The sequence below is a fragment of the Geotrypetes seraphini genome, chromosome 4 (assembly GCF_902459505.1).
Source record: "Geotrypetes seraphini chromosome 4, aGeoSer1.1, whole genome shotgun sequence".
Taxonomy (NCBI): Eukaryota; Metazoa; Chordata; class Amphibia; order Gymnophiona; family Dermophiidae; genus Geotrypetes; species Geotrypetes seraphini.
Window position 1 is genome coordinate 257,617,561 of NC_047087.1, and position 17,848 is coordinate 257,635,408.

The 17,848-nt window shown below is 41.9% G+C and overlaps 1 protein-coding gene across 2 annotated transcripts in view; it reads right to left on the bottom strand.

Annotated features, from left to right (window-relative positions):
• Nucleotides 1-8,073: 8,073 nt before the first annotated feature.
• HTR7 (5-hydroxytryptamine receptor 7) overlaps nt 8,074-17,848 on the bottom strand; it is a 99,772-nt gene continuing 89,997 nt past the window's right edge. The window contains exons 3-4 of one of the 2 annotated variants that reach the window (XM_033941501.1): nt 11,561-11,608; nt 8,074-8,553 (exon numbers count right to left, since the gene is read on the bottom strand). In XM_033941501.1, the coding sequence (XP_033797392.1) occupies nt 11,599-11,608 (10 nt within the window). In that variant the 3' untranslated portion in view covers nt 8,074-8,553; nt 11,561-11,598. The remainder of the gene's footprint in view (nt 8,554-11,560; nt 11,609-17,848) is intronic. The other variant, XM_033941498.1, reaches the window with a different exon arrangement.

The following is a 17,848-nucleotide window of genomic DNA, read 5'->3' on the forward strand; positions in this document are numbered from 1 at the left end:
AGCACAATGTTTGCTTTTGTACTCCATGTCCTCCACCTTTCACGGTGGGGAAGGGAGGGGGGGAGAGGCAGGCATGTTTTCACCGAGACTTGCAGCTTCTCTGGCACAGAACCACAAGTTTTCCATGCTCACACTGGGGCCACCTCTAGCACTGTAACTGCCTGACTCTCATTTGTTAAGTATGCTTTGTGTGTCATGTTTTCTCATCTCTTCATGGATTTGCCACACGTTAAATCCATGTTGATAGAGTGGCTATGTGTCCTGTATTGTATATGTATCCCAGCTACTTGCCATTAGCGTACTTACTCCAGCAGCAGAGCAGAATAATGAGGCAACTTGAGAACATCGGATGCATAAAGAGAGAGAGAGAAGAAAAATATGGCAAAAATAGGGCTTTCAGAAAGTATTGCAGATGTTAAGGAAGGAGAACCATGGAGGAGAGTTCTGTCGGAACGTTTGTTGATTTGAAGGCACATGGGTACATGCGTAGAGTAACCAGAATGCTTTGGAGTGATTTTTGCTTAAATTCAATTTGAAGGGGGTCAAAATAGTTTTCAAGGTAGTCCAAAGAGGAAAAGGCAACCAACAGAAAGTATAGAAAGCTGATATCTGAAGTATGTCTGATAAAGTGACAAAACCCCTATTGATCATATGTTCCTCATTTTCAGTGAAGCTCGCATGCTAAGGCTGCAATAAACACATAGTGAAAACCAAACTATCTAAAGCTAAAACATTCCTTATAAGAGCGATCCATACATAAAATCAAAGTAACGGATATGGTTAAAGCAGTGGTCTCAAGCTCCAACCCTTTGCAGGGCCACATTTTGGATTTGTAGGTACTTGGAGAGCCTCAGAAAAAAATAGTTAATGTCTTATTAAAGAAATGACAATTTTGCATGAGGTAAAACTCTTTATACACTTCTCCCTCCTTATCCGCGGTTTCCGTATCTGTGGATTCGCTTATTCGCAATTTTTCAGCTGCTGACTCCGCCCCCTAATTTTCTTCATTGAATCCAGTGTTTCACATTGGAAATCGCTGCTCCCGGTGGTTCCTGAAGGAAATCACTGCTCCCAGCGTTATACGGAGCAAATCGTAGGTCGGGTTATTCATGGTTTATCTTTTTCAGGTCTATTTTACCGACATACCATGAATAACATGCAAAACGTTATTCGCGGTTTTTCGGTATTCACGACTATGTTCTGCCCGCATCTCCCGCGGATACAGAGGGAGAAGTGTAGTTTATAAATCTTTCCTTTTGGTTAAGTCTTAATAATAATATTGTAATTTATAGCTAAACAGACATATGAGCAAGAAACTGTTTTATTTTACTTTTGTGATTATGATAAATGTATCGAGGGCCTCAAAATAGTACCTGGTGGGCCGCGAGTTTGAGACCACTGGGTTAAAGGTACGAGCTAAATCCAAATCTAGTTTACCCAGAAAGGTGACTAAAGTTGTTACTGCCACTCCATGCAGATGCCACCCATTGTCTTTGTTTAGGGATGTAGCTGCCACTCCATGCATGTCCCCCAACACACACAAACACACACACAAATCTTCAAAGAGGGATGTAGCTTCTACCCAGTGGTGTAGTGAGGGTGAGAGGCACCCAAGGCGGTGGTGCCCCTCCACAACCTCCACATGCTCCTTCTCCGCCCCCTCTTGTCACACGCACACTGCTTTCCTTCTCTTGTGCGAGCAACCCCCAATCTGCTGTCCCGCCAGCATCTGCTCTCCCTCTGATGTCACTTCCTAGGCGCAGGTCCAGGAAGTGACATCAGAGGAAGAGCCAACGCTGGCGTGACAGCAGGTTGGGGGTTGCTGCTCGCGCCAGGAATGTTACAGAAGTACAAGGATGGGAAGCAGTGTGAAGGAGCGGGTGGGTAGAGAGAACGGTTACCTGTGCCTTCACCAAGACGGCGCCTGGGGTGGACCGTTCTCCCCCCCTTGCTATGCCACTGGCTTCTACACTGTGCAGGACAGGTTACCTCCCCCCTCCCCACACATCTTCATTAAGATGTGCTCGTCTGTTTGAGTTTTGGCCTTAAAAAATATGATCACGTAAGCCTTTATTATTATTATCTAAAGCTCCATTGGTTGCCATTCGAGGCTAGAGTTTTGTTTAAATTTGGTTGTATTTGTTTTAAAGTTTTATTTGGATTGACTCCAACCTACCTCTCTTCCCACTTTGAATTTTATAATTCAAACAAGAATACACGAAGAACCTGCTGGTTTATGTTCCCATAGGTAAAAGCATGTCACAGCAAGAGACTTTTGGGAAAAACTTTTGCATTTCAGGCTAGTGCAATGAATTCATGTTGGAATGCTCTTATTCCTCCAAGCTCAGTCTTATTATCTAGTTAGAAAAATTCTTAAAACTTACCTGTTTGATAAATATGTGACTTAATTGCAATTTGTATTTTCTGAGAAACATTTGATGCTCATGTATGCAATTTACTGTTTGTCCATCCTCTTCTTGTGAACCACCTTGAATTGATGGTTTGGCAGTATATAAGAATAAATTATTATTATTATCTTTGTAGAATGTTGTAGCTGCCATTCTGTGAAGGTCACTCCCTCCCCCCCCAACTATACAGGAAGGACGGACTCCACCTCAGCAGAGATGGAACGAGGCTACTTGCGAACAATATCAAGAGAGAAGTTGAGAAGCTTTTAAACTAGGAAGAAGGGGAAAGCCGACAGTCAACCGAGAGAGAGAGTTGATGATTCGGGAACCGGTATATCCAGAGGATACCGTGCAGGAAGATGGATGGGATGACTCACCAGATCACAGACAAGACAGGCCGAAAGGGACACAAGAGGGAAGGACACGCAAGAAAGGAACTGGCTGCAAACTCAAGTGTTGTACACGATTGCAAGGAGCCTTAGAAATAAGATGGGTGAATTAGAAGCTGTGGCACAAAAGGACAACGTTGACATCATTGGCATCATGGAAACATGGTGAACTGATGAAAATGTCTGGGACATGGTGCTACCGGGATACAAACTATACCGCAGAGACAGAGTGACAGAAAAAGGAGGAGGCATTGCCATATGCATCAAAGAGGGAATTGAATCTACTGGAGAGAATATGCCACAACAGACGGATAAGTTAGAGTCTCTATGAGTCAAAATTCCAGGAACAAATGGACCAGAATCGAGGATAGGCATCTACTACCAACCCCCAGGACAGTTGAAGAAATTGATGGAGAAATGATGGATGAGATTAAATGCAACTGTAAGGGAGGCAACACAATTATCTTGGGTGACTTCAACTATCCAGGGATAGAATGGAACCTCGGCACCTCTAGCTGTGCTAGAGAGATCAGGAAACAGTAGGCAATTGCTTCCTTGAACAACTAGTCAAGGAAAACACGAGAGGAAATGCAATTCTGGACTTAATTCTAAATGGGCTGCGAGGACCGGCACAGGATATAGAAGTAGAGGGGACAATATATTTTGCTTCAACCTGGAAACAGGGGCAAAACATCGGTCCAGAACGACAGCCATGGTGCTAAACTTCCGAAAAGGGAATTATGAAGGGATGAGACGGATGGTGGGGAAGATTAAAAAGAGGATAAACACATTAAGGACGCTAGAGCAAGCTTGGTCTCTTCTTAAGGATACAGTAACCGAGGCACAAAGTCTATATATACCGTATATCAACAAGGGATCAAAGAGGAAAAAGAATAAAGAACCGGCGTGGCTCCCTGTAGAGGTTAAGGAAGCGATCAGAGACAAAAAAACCTCATTTAAGGAATGGAAAAGATCAAAAACAGGCGAAAACTGGAATAAGCACAAACAATATCAACGCAGGTGCCATAAGGCGGTAAAAGGGGCCACGAGAGACTACGAGGAAAAAATAGCCAAGGAGGCGAAAAACTTCAAGCCGTTCTTTCGATATATTAAAGGGAAACAACCTGCGAAGGAAGTGGTGGGACCGCTGGATGACCAAGGAACAAAGGGAGCGCTAAAGGAGGACAAAGCAATCGCAGACAGACTGAACACATTTTTTGTATCTATATTTACCGAAGAGGATATACACGCAGATTGATAGGCTTAAGAGCGATAAATCCCCGGGACTGGATGGCATCCATCTGAGGGTCATCAAGGAACTGAAAGGGGCCATAGCTGAACTGCTTCAACTAATAGCCAATCTGTCAATGAAAACGGGAAAGATTCCATAGGACTGGAAGGTGGCAAATGTTACGTCGATCTTCAAAAAAGGTTCGAGGGGAGGCCTGGGAAACTAAAGACCGGTAAGTCTGACCTCAATACCAGGAAATATGGTAGAAGCGCTGATAAAGGACTGCATCATTGATCACCTTGACGGACACGGTCTGATGAGGACCAGCCAGCACGGTTTCAGCAAAGGCAGATCTTGTCTGACAAACTTGCTGCACTTCTTTGAGGGAGTGAACAGGCAGATAGACAAGAGCGACCCGGTCAACATTGTATATCAGAATTTCAGAAGACGCTGGATTTCAGAAGACGCTCGACAAGGTTCTGCATGAACGACTACTTCGGAAAATTGCGAGCCATGGAATCGAGGGAGAAATACTCAAGTGGATTAGAAACTGGCTGGAGCATAGGAAACAGAGAGTGGGGTTAAATAGACAATACTCGGACTAGGGCTTGGTGCTTAGACCCGTGCTCTTCAACATCTTTATAAATAATCTGGACATAGGAACGACGAGCGAGGTGACTAAATTTGCGGACGATATGAAGTTATTCAGAGTAGTGAAGACACAGGGGGACTGCAAAGATCTGCAACGTGATATAATCAGCTCGAGGAATGGGCATCGACATGGCAAATGAGGTTTAACGTGGATAAGTGTAAGGTGATGCATGTCAGTAACAAAAATCTCATGCACGAATACAGGATGTCTGGGGCGGTACTTGGAGAGACCTCCCAGGAAAGGGACTTGGAAGTTCTGATCAACAAATCAATGAAGCCGTCCATGCAATGTGCGGCGGCAGCGAAAAGGGCGAACAGAATGCTAGGAATGATAAAGAAGGGAATCACAAACAGATCGGAGAAGGTTATCATGCCGCTGAACTGGGCTATGGTGCGCCCTCACCTGGAGTACTGCGTCCAGCACTGGTCGCCGTACATGAAAAAGGATACGGTACTACTCGAAAGGGTCCAGAGAAGAGCAACTAGAATGGTTAAGGGGTTAGAGGAACTGCCATACAGCGAAAGATTAGAGAAACTGGGTCTCTTCTCCCTCGAACAGAGGAGATTGAGAAGGGACATGATCGAAACATTCAAGGTACTGAAGGGAATAGACTGGGTAGATAAGGACAGGTTGTTCACCCTCTCCAAGGTAGGGATAACGAAAGGACACTCTCTAAAGTTGAAAGGGGATAGATTCCATACAAACGTAAGGAAGTTCTTCACCCAGAGAGTAGTAGAAAACTGGAACAATCTTCTGGAGTCTGTCATAGGAGAAAACACCCTCCAGGGATTCAAGACTAAGTTAGACAAGTTCTTGCTGAACAAGGACATACGCTGATAGGGCTAGTCTCAGCTATGGCGCTGGTCTTAGACCATAGGGCAGCCGTATGAGCAGACTGCTGGGCATGATGGACCACTGGTCTGACCCAGCAGCGGCAATTCTTATGTTCTTATCACACTGACATCTATGAATGTGCGAAGGCCCTCCAGACTAGAGGTCTGCACGAGAACGGGGGTTGCAGGAATCCTTCGGGAACCCCGCAGGGATCCCACCCAAATCTACGGGACTCCCACGAGCATCACCCAGGTCTACAGGACTCCCACGGGGATCCCCCTTCCCCAGGCTCATGGGACTCCCTCGGGGATGAAACTGGGGTTTCCGAGGCCTGGAAAGAGAATTAGTAGAAGATAGACAAAAGCAGAAACTGGGACCAAGATGATGGAAAAACAAAATGTCCCACCATCTACAACAAGGGAGGCTAAGCTCAAAGTGAGAGGCCCAGCCCCCTTTCATAGTTATGCCACCAATTGTGTTTAGTACAAAATGAAGTGCTTGCTGAGTTTGTTATGGTGTTTTCCAGTTCCGCTTTGGTACATTTTTCTTATGCAACCATTGTCCTGAAAAATGCCTCTTTCAATTCTGCTTTAAATGATTTTGATGTTGTATTGTTTGATTCTTTACTCACTGCTGCATTAAAAGCCATTTGTGGATCTTGGAAGGACCTCTCTTAAGCTACCTATGCCAGATGGTGGAACCACATTTGTTTGCTCTATTGATATGAGCTTTGTATTGCCAAAAAATACAACTCTTTTAATAAGAAATGGTCAACCCCACAGTCACATGACCTAATGTCTATTCTAATTCTTTCCGGTGATGTATCCATATCTTATTTCTGTTCACTGTTATTTGTTTATATTGTATTTTATTGTTGGTTTAAATAAACTAAGACTTAAATAAAAAATCAAAACTGTCAGAAGTAATTGCTGCTTTTTATGGGGTAACTTTTATGGGGGGACGGGCAGGGGCAGAGGAGATTCCTTGCGGGGACAGGCGGGGATTCTTCACGGGGTCGGGCGGGGACGGAGGAGATTCTAGTGGGGATGGGCGGGATACTGGTGGGGGATGGATGGGGATGGGCAGGATTTCTGTCCCTGCGCAACTCTCTACTCCAGATGGGGCTCTGAGCCGACAGTTGGGAGTGCTGGAAGGGAAGAGACACGGAGAGGCACCGGCGCCAGCTTACTGCCCACAGGATGTACCCCTCACTGTAAGAGGCACATCCTGCAGGCAGTTAGCTGGCGCAAGGGCCTTTTCTCCTCCCAGGCATGCTGTGGCACTCAGTTTGTGATACACTGTCATTGAAGAATATAGCTGCTACTCTGTGCTGAAAATATCCATGCCTTTATTTAGGGCTGTAACTGCTGCGTTGGATCTGCATATTGATTGTATAATAGAATTGATAAGAATGCAGATCATTTGAGAAAGTTGTCCCTGAAAGAAAAGATAGAATTAATTCAGTCCCTGGCTGTTGCTAGCATTGGAAACTAATTATTTTCCCTATCTCTGGTGGAGATAAAAAATGCATTATTTATAATCTTGCAATCTATATCATGCACGTGATGCTTATTTATCAAGCAGAAGTATACAGGTTTAGAAAAAACAGAACAGTTCATCAAGGTAAAACTGTCACATCGTCAGTTGCTGTATTAACATTAAAATTCAGAGAATTATTTACCCAAGGTTTATTTGCTTCTTGTACGAGGTGAAGAAATAATAACAATTGTTCAAAAATGACCGAAACATGCAAGGACACATGATATAAATGGGCATATTAACAATTTTGTCTTAAACAGTATCTATGCCAAAGACAAATACATGATGTGAGTCATCTGTCTTTTCCTTTCATCAGAATAGAAGGTTACATAATATATTCAATGAGACTGTCCTAGAAAAGTCACCTTTCACTTTAAAGGAACATTACATATTAAACTACTATTGTAAAAGATTTTTGGTTTCCCAGAGGACAACTAACCATCAATAACTTAATTTTACCTAAAAGAATGGGGAACATTTAAAAAATGCCCTTTTCCATTTTCACAAATCTCCAATACTTTAACCCAACCTCCAAAATATCCAATATTCCTCTCTCTAAAATTACCAATTGTTCAACATGCTCTCATATATTTCAAATGTAGCAAAATGTGGCCTCAGGTACATCTCCTCCACCCTTAGTAATAAAAAAAACTTTGAGTAAGATGGTGGATACAATGGCTCTGGGGGATCCTTGATAAAGCAAATTGTTGTGAAACATGTCGGATCATGTAACCCAGTAGCATGCTAACTTATAACTTATTTGAATATTTTTAAATTGAATAACCTCAAGGAAACTTCTAAAAAGATCACGATTGATAAAAAAGTTAAAAAGTTTTTAAAAAAAGTTTACTTAAATAATTGTAAAAAAAGAATGTGGGCCAATGAGGAATAAAAACACCGGTATTCCCACCGATATTGAACATTACTAAGGGTGGAGGAGGTGTACCTGAGGCCACATTTTGCTACATTTGAAATATATGAGAGCATGTTGAGCAATTGGAAATTTTACAGAGAGGAATGTTGGATATTTTGGAGGTTGGGTAAAGTATTGGAGATTTGTGTTAAATGATTCCCAACCATTAATGAAACAGATTTAAATAGTGCCATCTTTAGTGTGAGTGCACACTTTTCCATTTTCAGTCATTGAATCATAAAAAGATAAAGAGATCATTTTTTATCTTCCTAGATTTTCCACATTTTTTCCTTGACTGTCAGTCTTTCAGTTCTAAAAAATAATTAGATTTTGGAGAAATATATGTATACATTGCAGCCATTGTCTCATTAGTATATAAAAGACATCATCAGTGGCTCTACAGGGCATATTTTGTTCAGCCAGTGCCTCAGGTTCAGAAAATATGTTGTGCTCTTGTGGAAAGGCCGCTCACTATATTCTTTATAGGTTCCACTCAGAGATTTATTCATTTGTCCAACCCATTTTTCTCTGACTTTGCTGTACATTTGGCCACAATTCTTTTTTCTATCGTATATTCTGAGCTTCTCCTATGAGAAAACATACAAAAACAGATAATAGTGATATAAGAGCCATACACTGTCAGTTCAGTCTCATTTCAAACACAATCTCTTTCAGACAGATTTCACCTTTCAACTGTTTGCAATGGTACACCGACAAATCCGCACAGGACTATTGCGCGCCGACAAATGCACCCTGACAATTGCGTGCCTGGACAAGTACACACACGACAACTGCAGCCCGTCAAAGATATCTGGAAGGCCCTGATTTGCTCAGACTCCTCAGGCCCCATCCCTTGGGGCACCTCAGGTGCCTCAAACCCCTCCCAAAGGACGGGGCCTGAGGAATCTGAGCAAATCAGGGCCTTCCAGATATCCACTAAAAGGGTTCCCATAATCATGATGTAAACTTAACCCTAACACTAGATAGGAAGTGAATCTTTTGAGTGTAGTGGGGGGGTTCCCCCTCAAAAAAACAGGGTTACTTTGTAACCCTCAAAAACACAAAATAGTATCCTGACAGGGCGGTCACCACTGGTGCGCGCATTAGTCCATGCGTGCAAATGTTGGGGCGCAAATGTCCTGGGCGCATTTGACGGGGTCACCGTTTGCAACAGCATGCGTAAGTTGCAGAAATGCCTCGATCTGTCCATGACCCTCCCATGGCTATGCCCCCTTAGATGCGTACAACAGCTTAGATGGCCACGCCCCCATGTGTACAGCTTAGATTCGGATCCAGGTGCCTAAAAATGTGCCCATAAATTTTAATGAAAGTCAATTAGCTTTAAAAATTGATTATTTGCACCAAATAATTGACACTAATTGGCTTGCAATTCAGTCAAGTTGCTTGAGGAAATTGGGCGCCTGCCCAAATTTACGCACACAATTTTTAGCATCATCTATAGAATTAGGGCATACACGAGTTGTTCGGTATTTCAGTGTTACGTATTGTATGTAATGGGTAATTCTGAAAAAGGATATATACTTTTAAATGCTAAAACCATGCTTATTTGGAGTCTTTTCTATAAATCAGTGTATCGCAAACCGTGCTTGTAAATGTGCACTCCACTGATACTCCAACTCCACTCATATGAACATCTGCCTGCGAAGTTTGTGCCACTGCAACTTGGTGCATATTTACAAAATAGATGTGTAGCTGGAAAGGAATCATTTACTTGTTATGTGAATACATACATACAAAAATGACTAGAAGACCAGCATTTTTGCATGTTCTTCCCATCTAAGGGGCACTTTAATGTGTGCTTACCGAGGAGTGCAATGAGGTATCCTTTGGTAATTTCGGGATGTGCACAGCCTGCCCACACTCTAAATTTTTTTTTTTTTGGGGGGGGGGGTTGGTGTCTGGGGCACAATCAGCATGTTCTGTGCTAATCATTTAGTGAAGCTACATTGCCATGCGCTAAGCGATTAGTGTGTACTTAGCATGTGAGCCCTTACCACCTACATAATGGTGGTAAGGACTCATGTGCTAATTTGTTTTAATGGCCAGACATTAATGGCAAAATTAGCGAATGGCCATTAATACAAAATATAGGAAATTCCACCATTTTATCCCAGAAGTAAAAGTAGTATTTTTCTGTTCCTGAAGGGCACTCAATTTTAAAATAAAATTAAAAAGAGTTACAGTGGGATTTGAACATGGGTCCCTGGGTTTACAGTCCACAACACTAACCACTCGGCTACCCCTAACAACTGCGTGCTTGCTTCTTCAGAATGTCCATAAAGCCTAAAGCTGTCACAAAGCCTGTTTGCTTGCCAATTTCATTTTCAGAGGAGAGGGAGAGGGACAGCAATCGCAGGGGGATTAAGGAGGTGCCATGCCTTTATCCTTCCAGTGTCCAGCTGCTAAATCAGAGCACCTTTTGTACTTTAGACATGAATAAAACAGGTCTTTAGACTTGAATGTTTCCTTCCCTTCAGTAATTGCTGTTGGATGCCCTCATTTTTTTGGCCCTCCCTAGTACGGCTGTATTGAATATTTGGCTCTCTAGTGTCCCGAATGTGTTAAGAGTCCCTAGTCCCACCCAAAACATGCTCACAACAATACCCCTTGCTATTTGGATATATGGCACTATAAGACATTATGGCTACATGGCATCGCTCCTGCCATGTCTAAATCACTAGACAACCAAATCCTGATTTTGCAAAGGCAAGATTTGAAGATGCTCAAATCTTATCCTATTGCAGACTTTGGTAACATCTGCAATGTCACTTACAAAATTGATAAAAAAAAGAATCTGCCCAAGAACAAAACTTTCTGGCCCTCCCCAGCCGGTAACGTCCCTTTCCTTAGAGTGAGCTCCACTTATCACTACCTCTGTCACCTTCCACTCAACCAGTTCCTATCTCAATCAGTGAGTTCAGGGTCCATAAGAAAAGCTCTCAGTTTATTAGTCATCTATGCAAAACCGTGTCAGAAGCTTTGCTAAAATCTAAATACTCCACATCTGGAGCACTTTGAAAACATGACTGAAAATTTTAAAAACTGGGCAGAAAAAGGATTTGGGACTGATTGTAGCACAATAACCGAAACTGAAATTTGGCCAGCCTTCAGAAAGATATAAATAGGATGGAATCTATTCATAGGGCAGTTACAAAATTGGTCGGTGGTCTCTGTCATAAAGTGTATGGGAACAGGCTTATAAACATTAATATGTATACTCGGAGAAAGGTGGGAAAAAGGGGGAATGATTGAGACATTTAAATATCTCCCTGGCATTAGTGTAAAAGAGGTGAGCCATTTCAAATGAAGAAAAACTCCAGAATGAGAGAAGGTGAAGAGTGAGAGCAATGTTAAAATTACCAATTGGCTGTGATTTTTTTTTGAGAATCAAAATACACTATCTAAAATGTGTGAAATACTGTGGCGCTTTGCTCATAAAAAGCCCATCTTCATGGTTAAATACCTAAGTTGAAAATGCTAAAGTGCCGGTATGAGAAAGGACAGAAGAAAAAAAAAAAAAAAGAAGAAGAAAAAAAAAGAGAAGAAAAAAACAAAGCCATAAATTTAACTGACCTATATCGATAGCCACAAATCGTGTAGTACCTAATACCTCAGATGAACCTAAAGGAAAAAGCATAAGTGACATAAGTATATTAAAAAAATTAATATAAAAAGTGGAACATGAAAAATGTAATTTTTAATAAAATACAAGAGTGGGCATAAAATATAATCTTTAATAAAATAGAACACAAGACGGCATGCAGATTTTAGCATGAACCAATAACTAAAACACAGTAATTGAAACTGAAAAATTGACAAGATTATAAAGTATAAATCTGAGGCTAAAAAACTAATAGTTACTAAAACAGTTAAAAACACCTTTATGGGCTCCTTTTACAAAGGTTTTAGTGCGCGCTTAGTGTGCACTAAAATGCAACACCTGCTAGCTGCTACCGCCTCTTTTTAAGCAGGTGGTAATTTTTCAGCTAGCACGCGCTATAGCGCACGCTAATCATGTGTGTGCACTAAAAACGCTAGCGCACCTTAGTAAAAGGAGTCCTATAGGTGGCAAGTCAAAAACGCGCGGACAAATGCGCAAAGACAAGTGAGCGCAAGACAATTGAGCTCAAGGACAATTGAGCGCAATGATAATTGAGTGCAAGACAAGTGAGCGCAAGACAATTGAGTGCAATGATAATTGCAAACAAGACAATTGCGCGCAACAACAATTGCACGCAAGACAAATGAGCGGAAGGACAATCATGCGCACAACAATCACACGCACATTCACGTAAACTTGAGTCACGTGAATGCATTCTTGTTACTATGGTTACGTTAGCTCCTTTTTTACTTGCTTGGAACAGCCCGCCTTCCTTTCTCTAGCCTCTTTGTGATTGGTTACGTTTGCTCCTTTTATACGTGTTCAGAACAGCCCACCTTCCTTTCTCTAGCCTCTTTGTGATTGGTTACGTTTGCTCCTTTTATACGGGAGAGGGTGTAAATCTCGCGCCAAGCCGTACCCATATACACAGCATGTCTCCAAGGTGAACAGCCTCTGGCGTGTTAAAACAATGTATTATACCATGTTAAGTGACACAGTTAACCAGAAATAAATACATTATTATACAACTACTGAGTCCAGAATTGCCATGGTCATTATTTTAACCTCAAAAACTACAATGAGAAAATGAACTTCATAAACGCTTTAAAAATATATTCTGTCATGTAAAGATTATCATGCAAATGTAATTAGCCATTAGCTTTAACACATTTTGTGAATTCATAGAACAAAAATATCCTGCAAGACAAACACAAATAAAAGATTACAGGTGGTAAACTTAGAATAACGGAAATATCAGAACTTAATGAATGTTACACACCTCTAGTAGGAGGCCTGGTTAAATTAGCATTTGACTATGAACTGGGAGAGAGGAGGGATGAATCAGGTTAGCTTGGATCAGAGGAAAAGACACTGCAGGCATAGGAACAAGGCACTAGGGGCATCAAAACACAATATGTAAAGCACAATATGTCTTGCACCCATTTGACTATGAACCCACTGAAAACACAATAAGGACCTACTACGCCTATTTACCTTACATTACAAGATCCTGTGCACTATTGTCTGGTGACGGGACAAAAGTGCACGGGTCAAACTATGAACATCTGGTGACAGGACAAAATCACGTGGGTCAAACGCGTGCCGACAGTGTTCCTGCTGCCTTGCCGTATCTACTGAAAACTCGCGCTCACTTGTCTTGCACTCAGTTGTCTTGCGAGCGGAGTTGTCTTGCGCTAAGATGTCTTGCGCTCACTTGTCTTGCACTCAGTTGTCTGCGCTTAGATGTCTTGGCCCAGTTGTCTTGCGCTCACTTATCTAGGCCCAGATGTCTTGCGCTCACTTATCTTGCGCTCACTTGTCTTGGTGCTCACTTGTCTTGGTGCTCTGATGTCTTGCGCTCACTTGTCTGCGCCCATTTGTCCAGGCGCTTATGTCTTGCGCGCATCTGATTATGAACCGTCCTATATGTTGCCGTTAAGAAGTACAACCGCGAATGAACGAAAACTCTGTATGTTGCCATAGATGAAAAAAGGCGACGGCAGGGAAGAATGTAAGCAGGCAGCCGCTGAACTTATGGACTTAGACAAATGAAACTATTTGAAACTAACAAAGGTGAGTGAAAAGGTAGAATTAAAAAATGGCATGAAACTAAGGGCTCCTTTTACGAAGCCGCATTAGCGATTTAATGCGCGTAATAGTGCGCGCTAAACCGCCGGCCGCACTAGCCGCTACCACCTCCTCTTGAGCAGGCGGTAGTTTTTTGGATAGCGCGGGGGTTAGCGCATGATTAAAAGTCACGTGCGCTGAAGCCGCTAACGCAGCTTCATAGAAGGAGCCCTAAATGTGGAATGTTTTTCTATTCATTTTTTCAACATGCTTATTTGTAAAATGGCTACATCAGCTGGTTACATATACATGCAGTCCTGGAAGTATTTTTTAAAAAGGCTCTATGGTGGAAAATCTTTTTCTAAAATACCCTATGGCTGAACATGTCCCAATCAGGACATCTCAATTCTGACCTCTATGTTCTATGATAATATTTATCGAGACCTATTAACTGCCTTTATGAAGAGATTCACACAAGGAAGTGTAAGCCTGCTCTTGCTATTGGAAGCTAAGCAGGGTCAGACCTGGCTGGTACCTAGATGGGGGACCACTGGGAATACCAGGTGCTATAGGCTACAGGGCCCTATGTTGGGTAGCAGCAACATAGTGGAGCCACACACTGCATGGGAGAAGGCAATGGCAAACCACTCCTGTCCTCTGCTTTGAAACATCACAGCATGCAGCCATGAAACATCACTGTGGTTGACTTGAAGGCTTACACAAACATACTGGTAGGCTTCTCAAGTGTTTTGTCACCTTGACTGATTAGTGAGGCCCCACTTGGAGTATTGTGTTCAGTTTTGGAGACCGTATCTGGGAAAAGACATAAGACTTGAAGTGGTCCAAAGAAAGGTGATGAAAATGGTAAGAGGTTTGTACCAAAAGATGTACAAGGAGAGACTGGAAGCCCTAAATATGTACACCCTAGAGGAAAGGAGGGACAGGGAGATATGATTCAGATGTTCAAATACCTAAAAGGTATTAACATAGAACAAAATCTTTTCCAGAGAAAGGAACATGGTAAAATCAGAGGGCATAATTTGAGGTTGAGGGATGGATGTTCAACTCAAGAATAATGGTAGGAAATTCTTTTTTATGGAGAGGGTGGTTGATGTCTGGACTAAGCTCCCAAGGGAGGCAGTAGAGAAGAATACGGTAACAAAATTCAAAAAAGCATGGAATGAGCACAGAGGATCTAGAACCAGAAAATAATGGTATATATTGAAAAACTAAGGCCATTACTGGGCAGACGTGCATGGTCTGTGTCCCAAATATGGCCATTCATTTGATGATGGACCGGGGAGGACTTTGATGGCTGGGATGGTTTGGATGGGCAGAGGTGAGCTTTGACAGAGACTCTAATGGATGGAGCCTGGGCACAGTGCCGGGTGGAGCTGTGGGTTTCTGGTTCATAAATATCTAAGAAAAAGCAACAATTTAAATTAAATCATTACTTTATAGAGTGTATAGTTGGGCAGACTGAATGGACCGTTCAGGTCTTTATCTGCCACCATTTACTATGTTACTATGTGTACAGCAAGTACACTTAAAATTTTAACAGCATTACAATAGTAAAATGACCAAATATAAACATAAATATAATGAATGAGGTAAACTCAAAATCAGCAAATTGAAACTTAATAGGACCACCATGAAACAGCTTCAAAAATATACTTTTAAATAGCACTGAAATTCAAATAGCAGAGATATAATACTTATGAAAAACCTAATAGGCACCCACTAGAGAACATTCAAATAATATAGATATGACACTGATATTTTTCTACAATACAGCTTATTATATAGTCAAGGGGACAAGTACAGGTATTAGATGATGACAAGATGTGTGGTACAGAGTCCATTGGGATAAACAGACGACTAAACTCAAGGCAAGTTGTTTGTACAGTTAAACAAGATATAAAGAACTGATCTAAGCTAGTTCAGGTACAGAATGAGTGTATAGTCAGTCACCCTATGTATTAAAGGTTTTGGAGAAGAGCTAGGTCTTCACTTGCTTCTTGTAGTATCAAGTTTGATGTAGCCCCTCTGGAAGTACATTCCAGAACGTGAGGGCTATTCTTGAGAAGGCTCACAGGTGGGTATCACATCGTACAATTTATTTTGATGAGGGTACAGATAGTGATGTTCCTTGAAAGGACCTCAGAGGTCTCAAATGTGTGTAAATGGCTAACTTATTCTTTATGTATTCTGGACAGGGTTACCATATGGCTCCAGGAAAAGGAGGAAAGATTGAGACATCTGGGTTTTACTTCCAATGGAAGTAAAACTCTGATGTCTCAATCCATCCTCCTTTTTCTGGAGCCATATAGTAACCTTAATTCTGGACCATTTTGTCCGAGGGCCTTGAAAATCAGTTTTACATGTAGTCCTGTAAAGTACTGGTAGCCAGTATAGCTTTTGCAAGAAGGGTGTAATGCAGGATTCTGAATTAGATGGAGCTGATGCAAATTCTTTTTAGTTAGACCAGTGTACAAGGCATTACAGTAGTCTAGTCATGTCTTTTCAATATATGGAAAGAGATTTTGTAGCTGATGTAGGTGAGAGAGACAATTTTTAAAGGTTACATAGGTCTTATAGTTTGTATAACAAGAAACACACATGAAAATTTGCAGTTTGTTTTTCTCATTTTTTAATTTTATTTATTTAGCCCTTCTTTAACTAAGCAGTGATAGAGGTTTTTACAGCGGCCCGGGGCGCTAAATGCTCCAATGCTCATAGGAATTCTAAGAGCGTCAGAGCAACGTCGGAGCATTTAGCACTCTTGTCCGTGGCAAAACCTCTATCACTGGTTAGTAAAAGAGAAGGTTATTTAACTATTAGAGAAGGTCTTTAGAGCTCTATTCATATTCATTTCCAATTCCGATGTTACATTAAGTTTGCGGCCCTCTAGGGATAAGTATTCTGTGTATAAAGGTTGCCAACTCTTGATCTAAAATATCAACTGGTCAAGATATGTGCATGAACATTTATGTTGTGAAACAACAACATAAGCATTTATCTTGGTAATTGTCCATTCCTTAATCAATCCTTATTGATCTTTTTGACTTTCAGAAACTCCCTCAAGTGGTCTGGAGAAAAAAAAGTATACTTGATTCCCAAATACCTCACCAAACATTTGTAGGGATAAGCTAAAAGAAATGTAGCCCCCAATTTAAGAGTCTCTTTACGCATGGAAAGGAAATTTTTTCTTTGCTCTTGAGTGACTTAAGAACATAAGAAGTTGCCTCCGCTGGGTCAGACCAGAGGTCCATCGTGCCCAGCAGTCCGTACCCGCGGCGGCCCATCAGGTTCATGACCTGTTAGGTGGTCCCTGACTTTTCCTATAACCCATCTCTACTTCTATCTGTACCCCTCAATCCCCTTATCCTTCAGGAATTTATTTAAACCTTCCTTGAACCCCCGTAGCGTGCTCTGCCCTATCACAACCTCCGGGAGCGCATTCCATGTGTCCACCACCCTCTGAGTAAAGAAGAACTTCCTAGCATTTGTTCTAAACCTATCCCCTTTCAATTTCTACGAGTGCCCCCTTGTACTTATGGTTCCCCAAAGTCTGAAGAATCTGTCCCTGTCTACCTTCTCTATGCCTTTCAGGATTTTAAAGGTTTCTATCATGTCTCCTCTAAGTCTCCGCTTTTCCAGGGAGAATAGCCCCAGCTTTTCCAACCTGTCAGCGTATGAAAAGTTTTCCATACCTCTTACCAATTTAGTCACTCTTCTCTGGACTCCCTCAAGTATCGCCATGTCCTTTTTGGAGACATCTGGGAACATCCAAAACCGTTTTACACTAAGCCTTTACCTTTGAATTTATTATTACTTTAAATTATCTCCATTATAAAGGATTCCCACACCCCCTATAATTGTGGTCTATGAAAGGGATAAACCATATCTCTGTATTTTGATAAGTTTTTGGGGGGCTAATTGGTAGAAAGTTGTTTCCTTCCCTGTGTTGCATAGAACAACATTATTCTTGTGAATTGATGTGAAAACTTAAATAAATAAATAAAACCAACTCGAGGCGAGAGTCGGTCGGAGGACTCTCAGGCTTCTTTCGAGGCAGTCAGCCTCTCTCCGGAGAAGCGTGGAACGCTGGTGCAACCACACCCACAGCCGTTGGTGCTCAGCACGTCGAGTGAGGGAAGTGGGACAGCGGTGGAGTTAGACGGCAGAGAAGG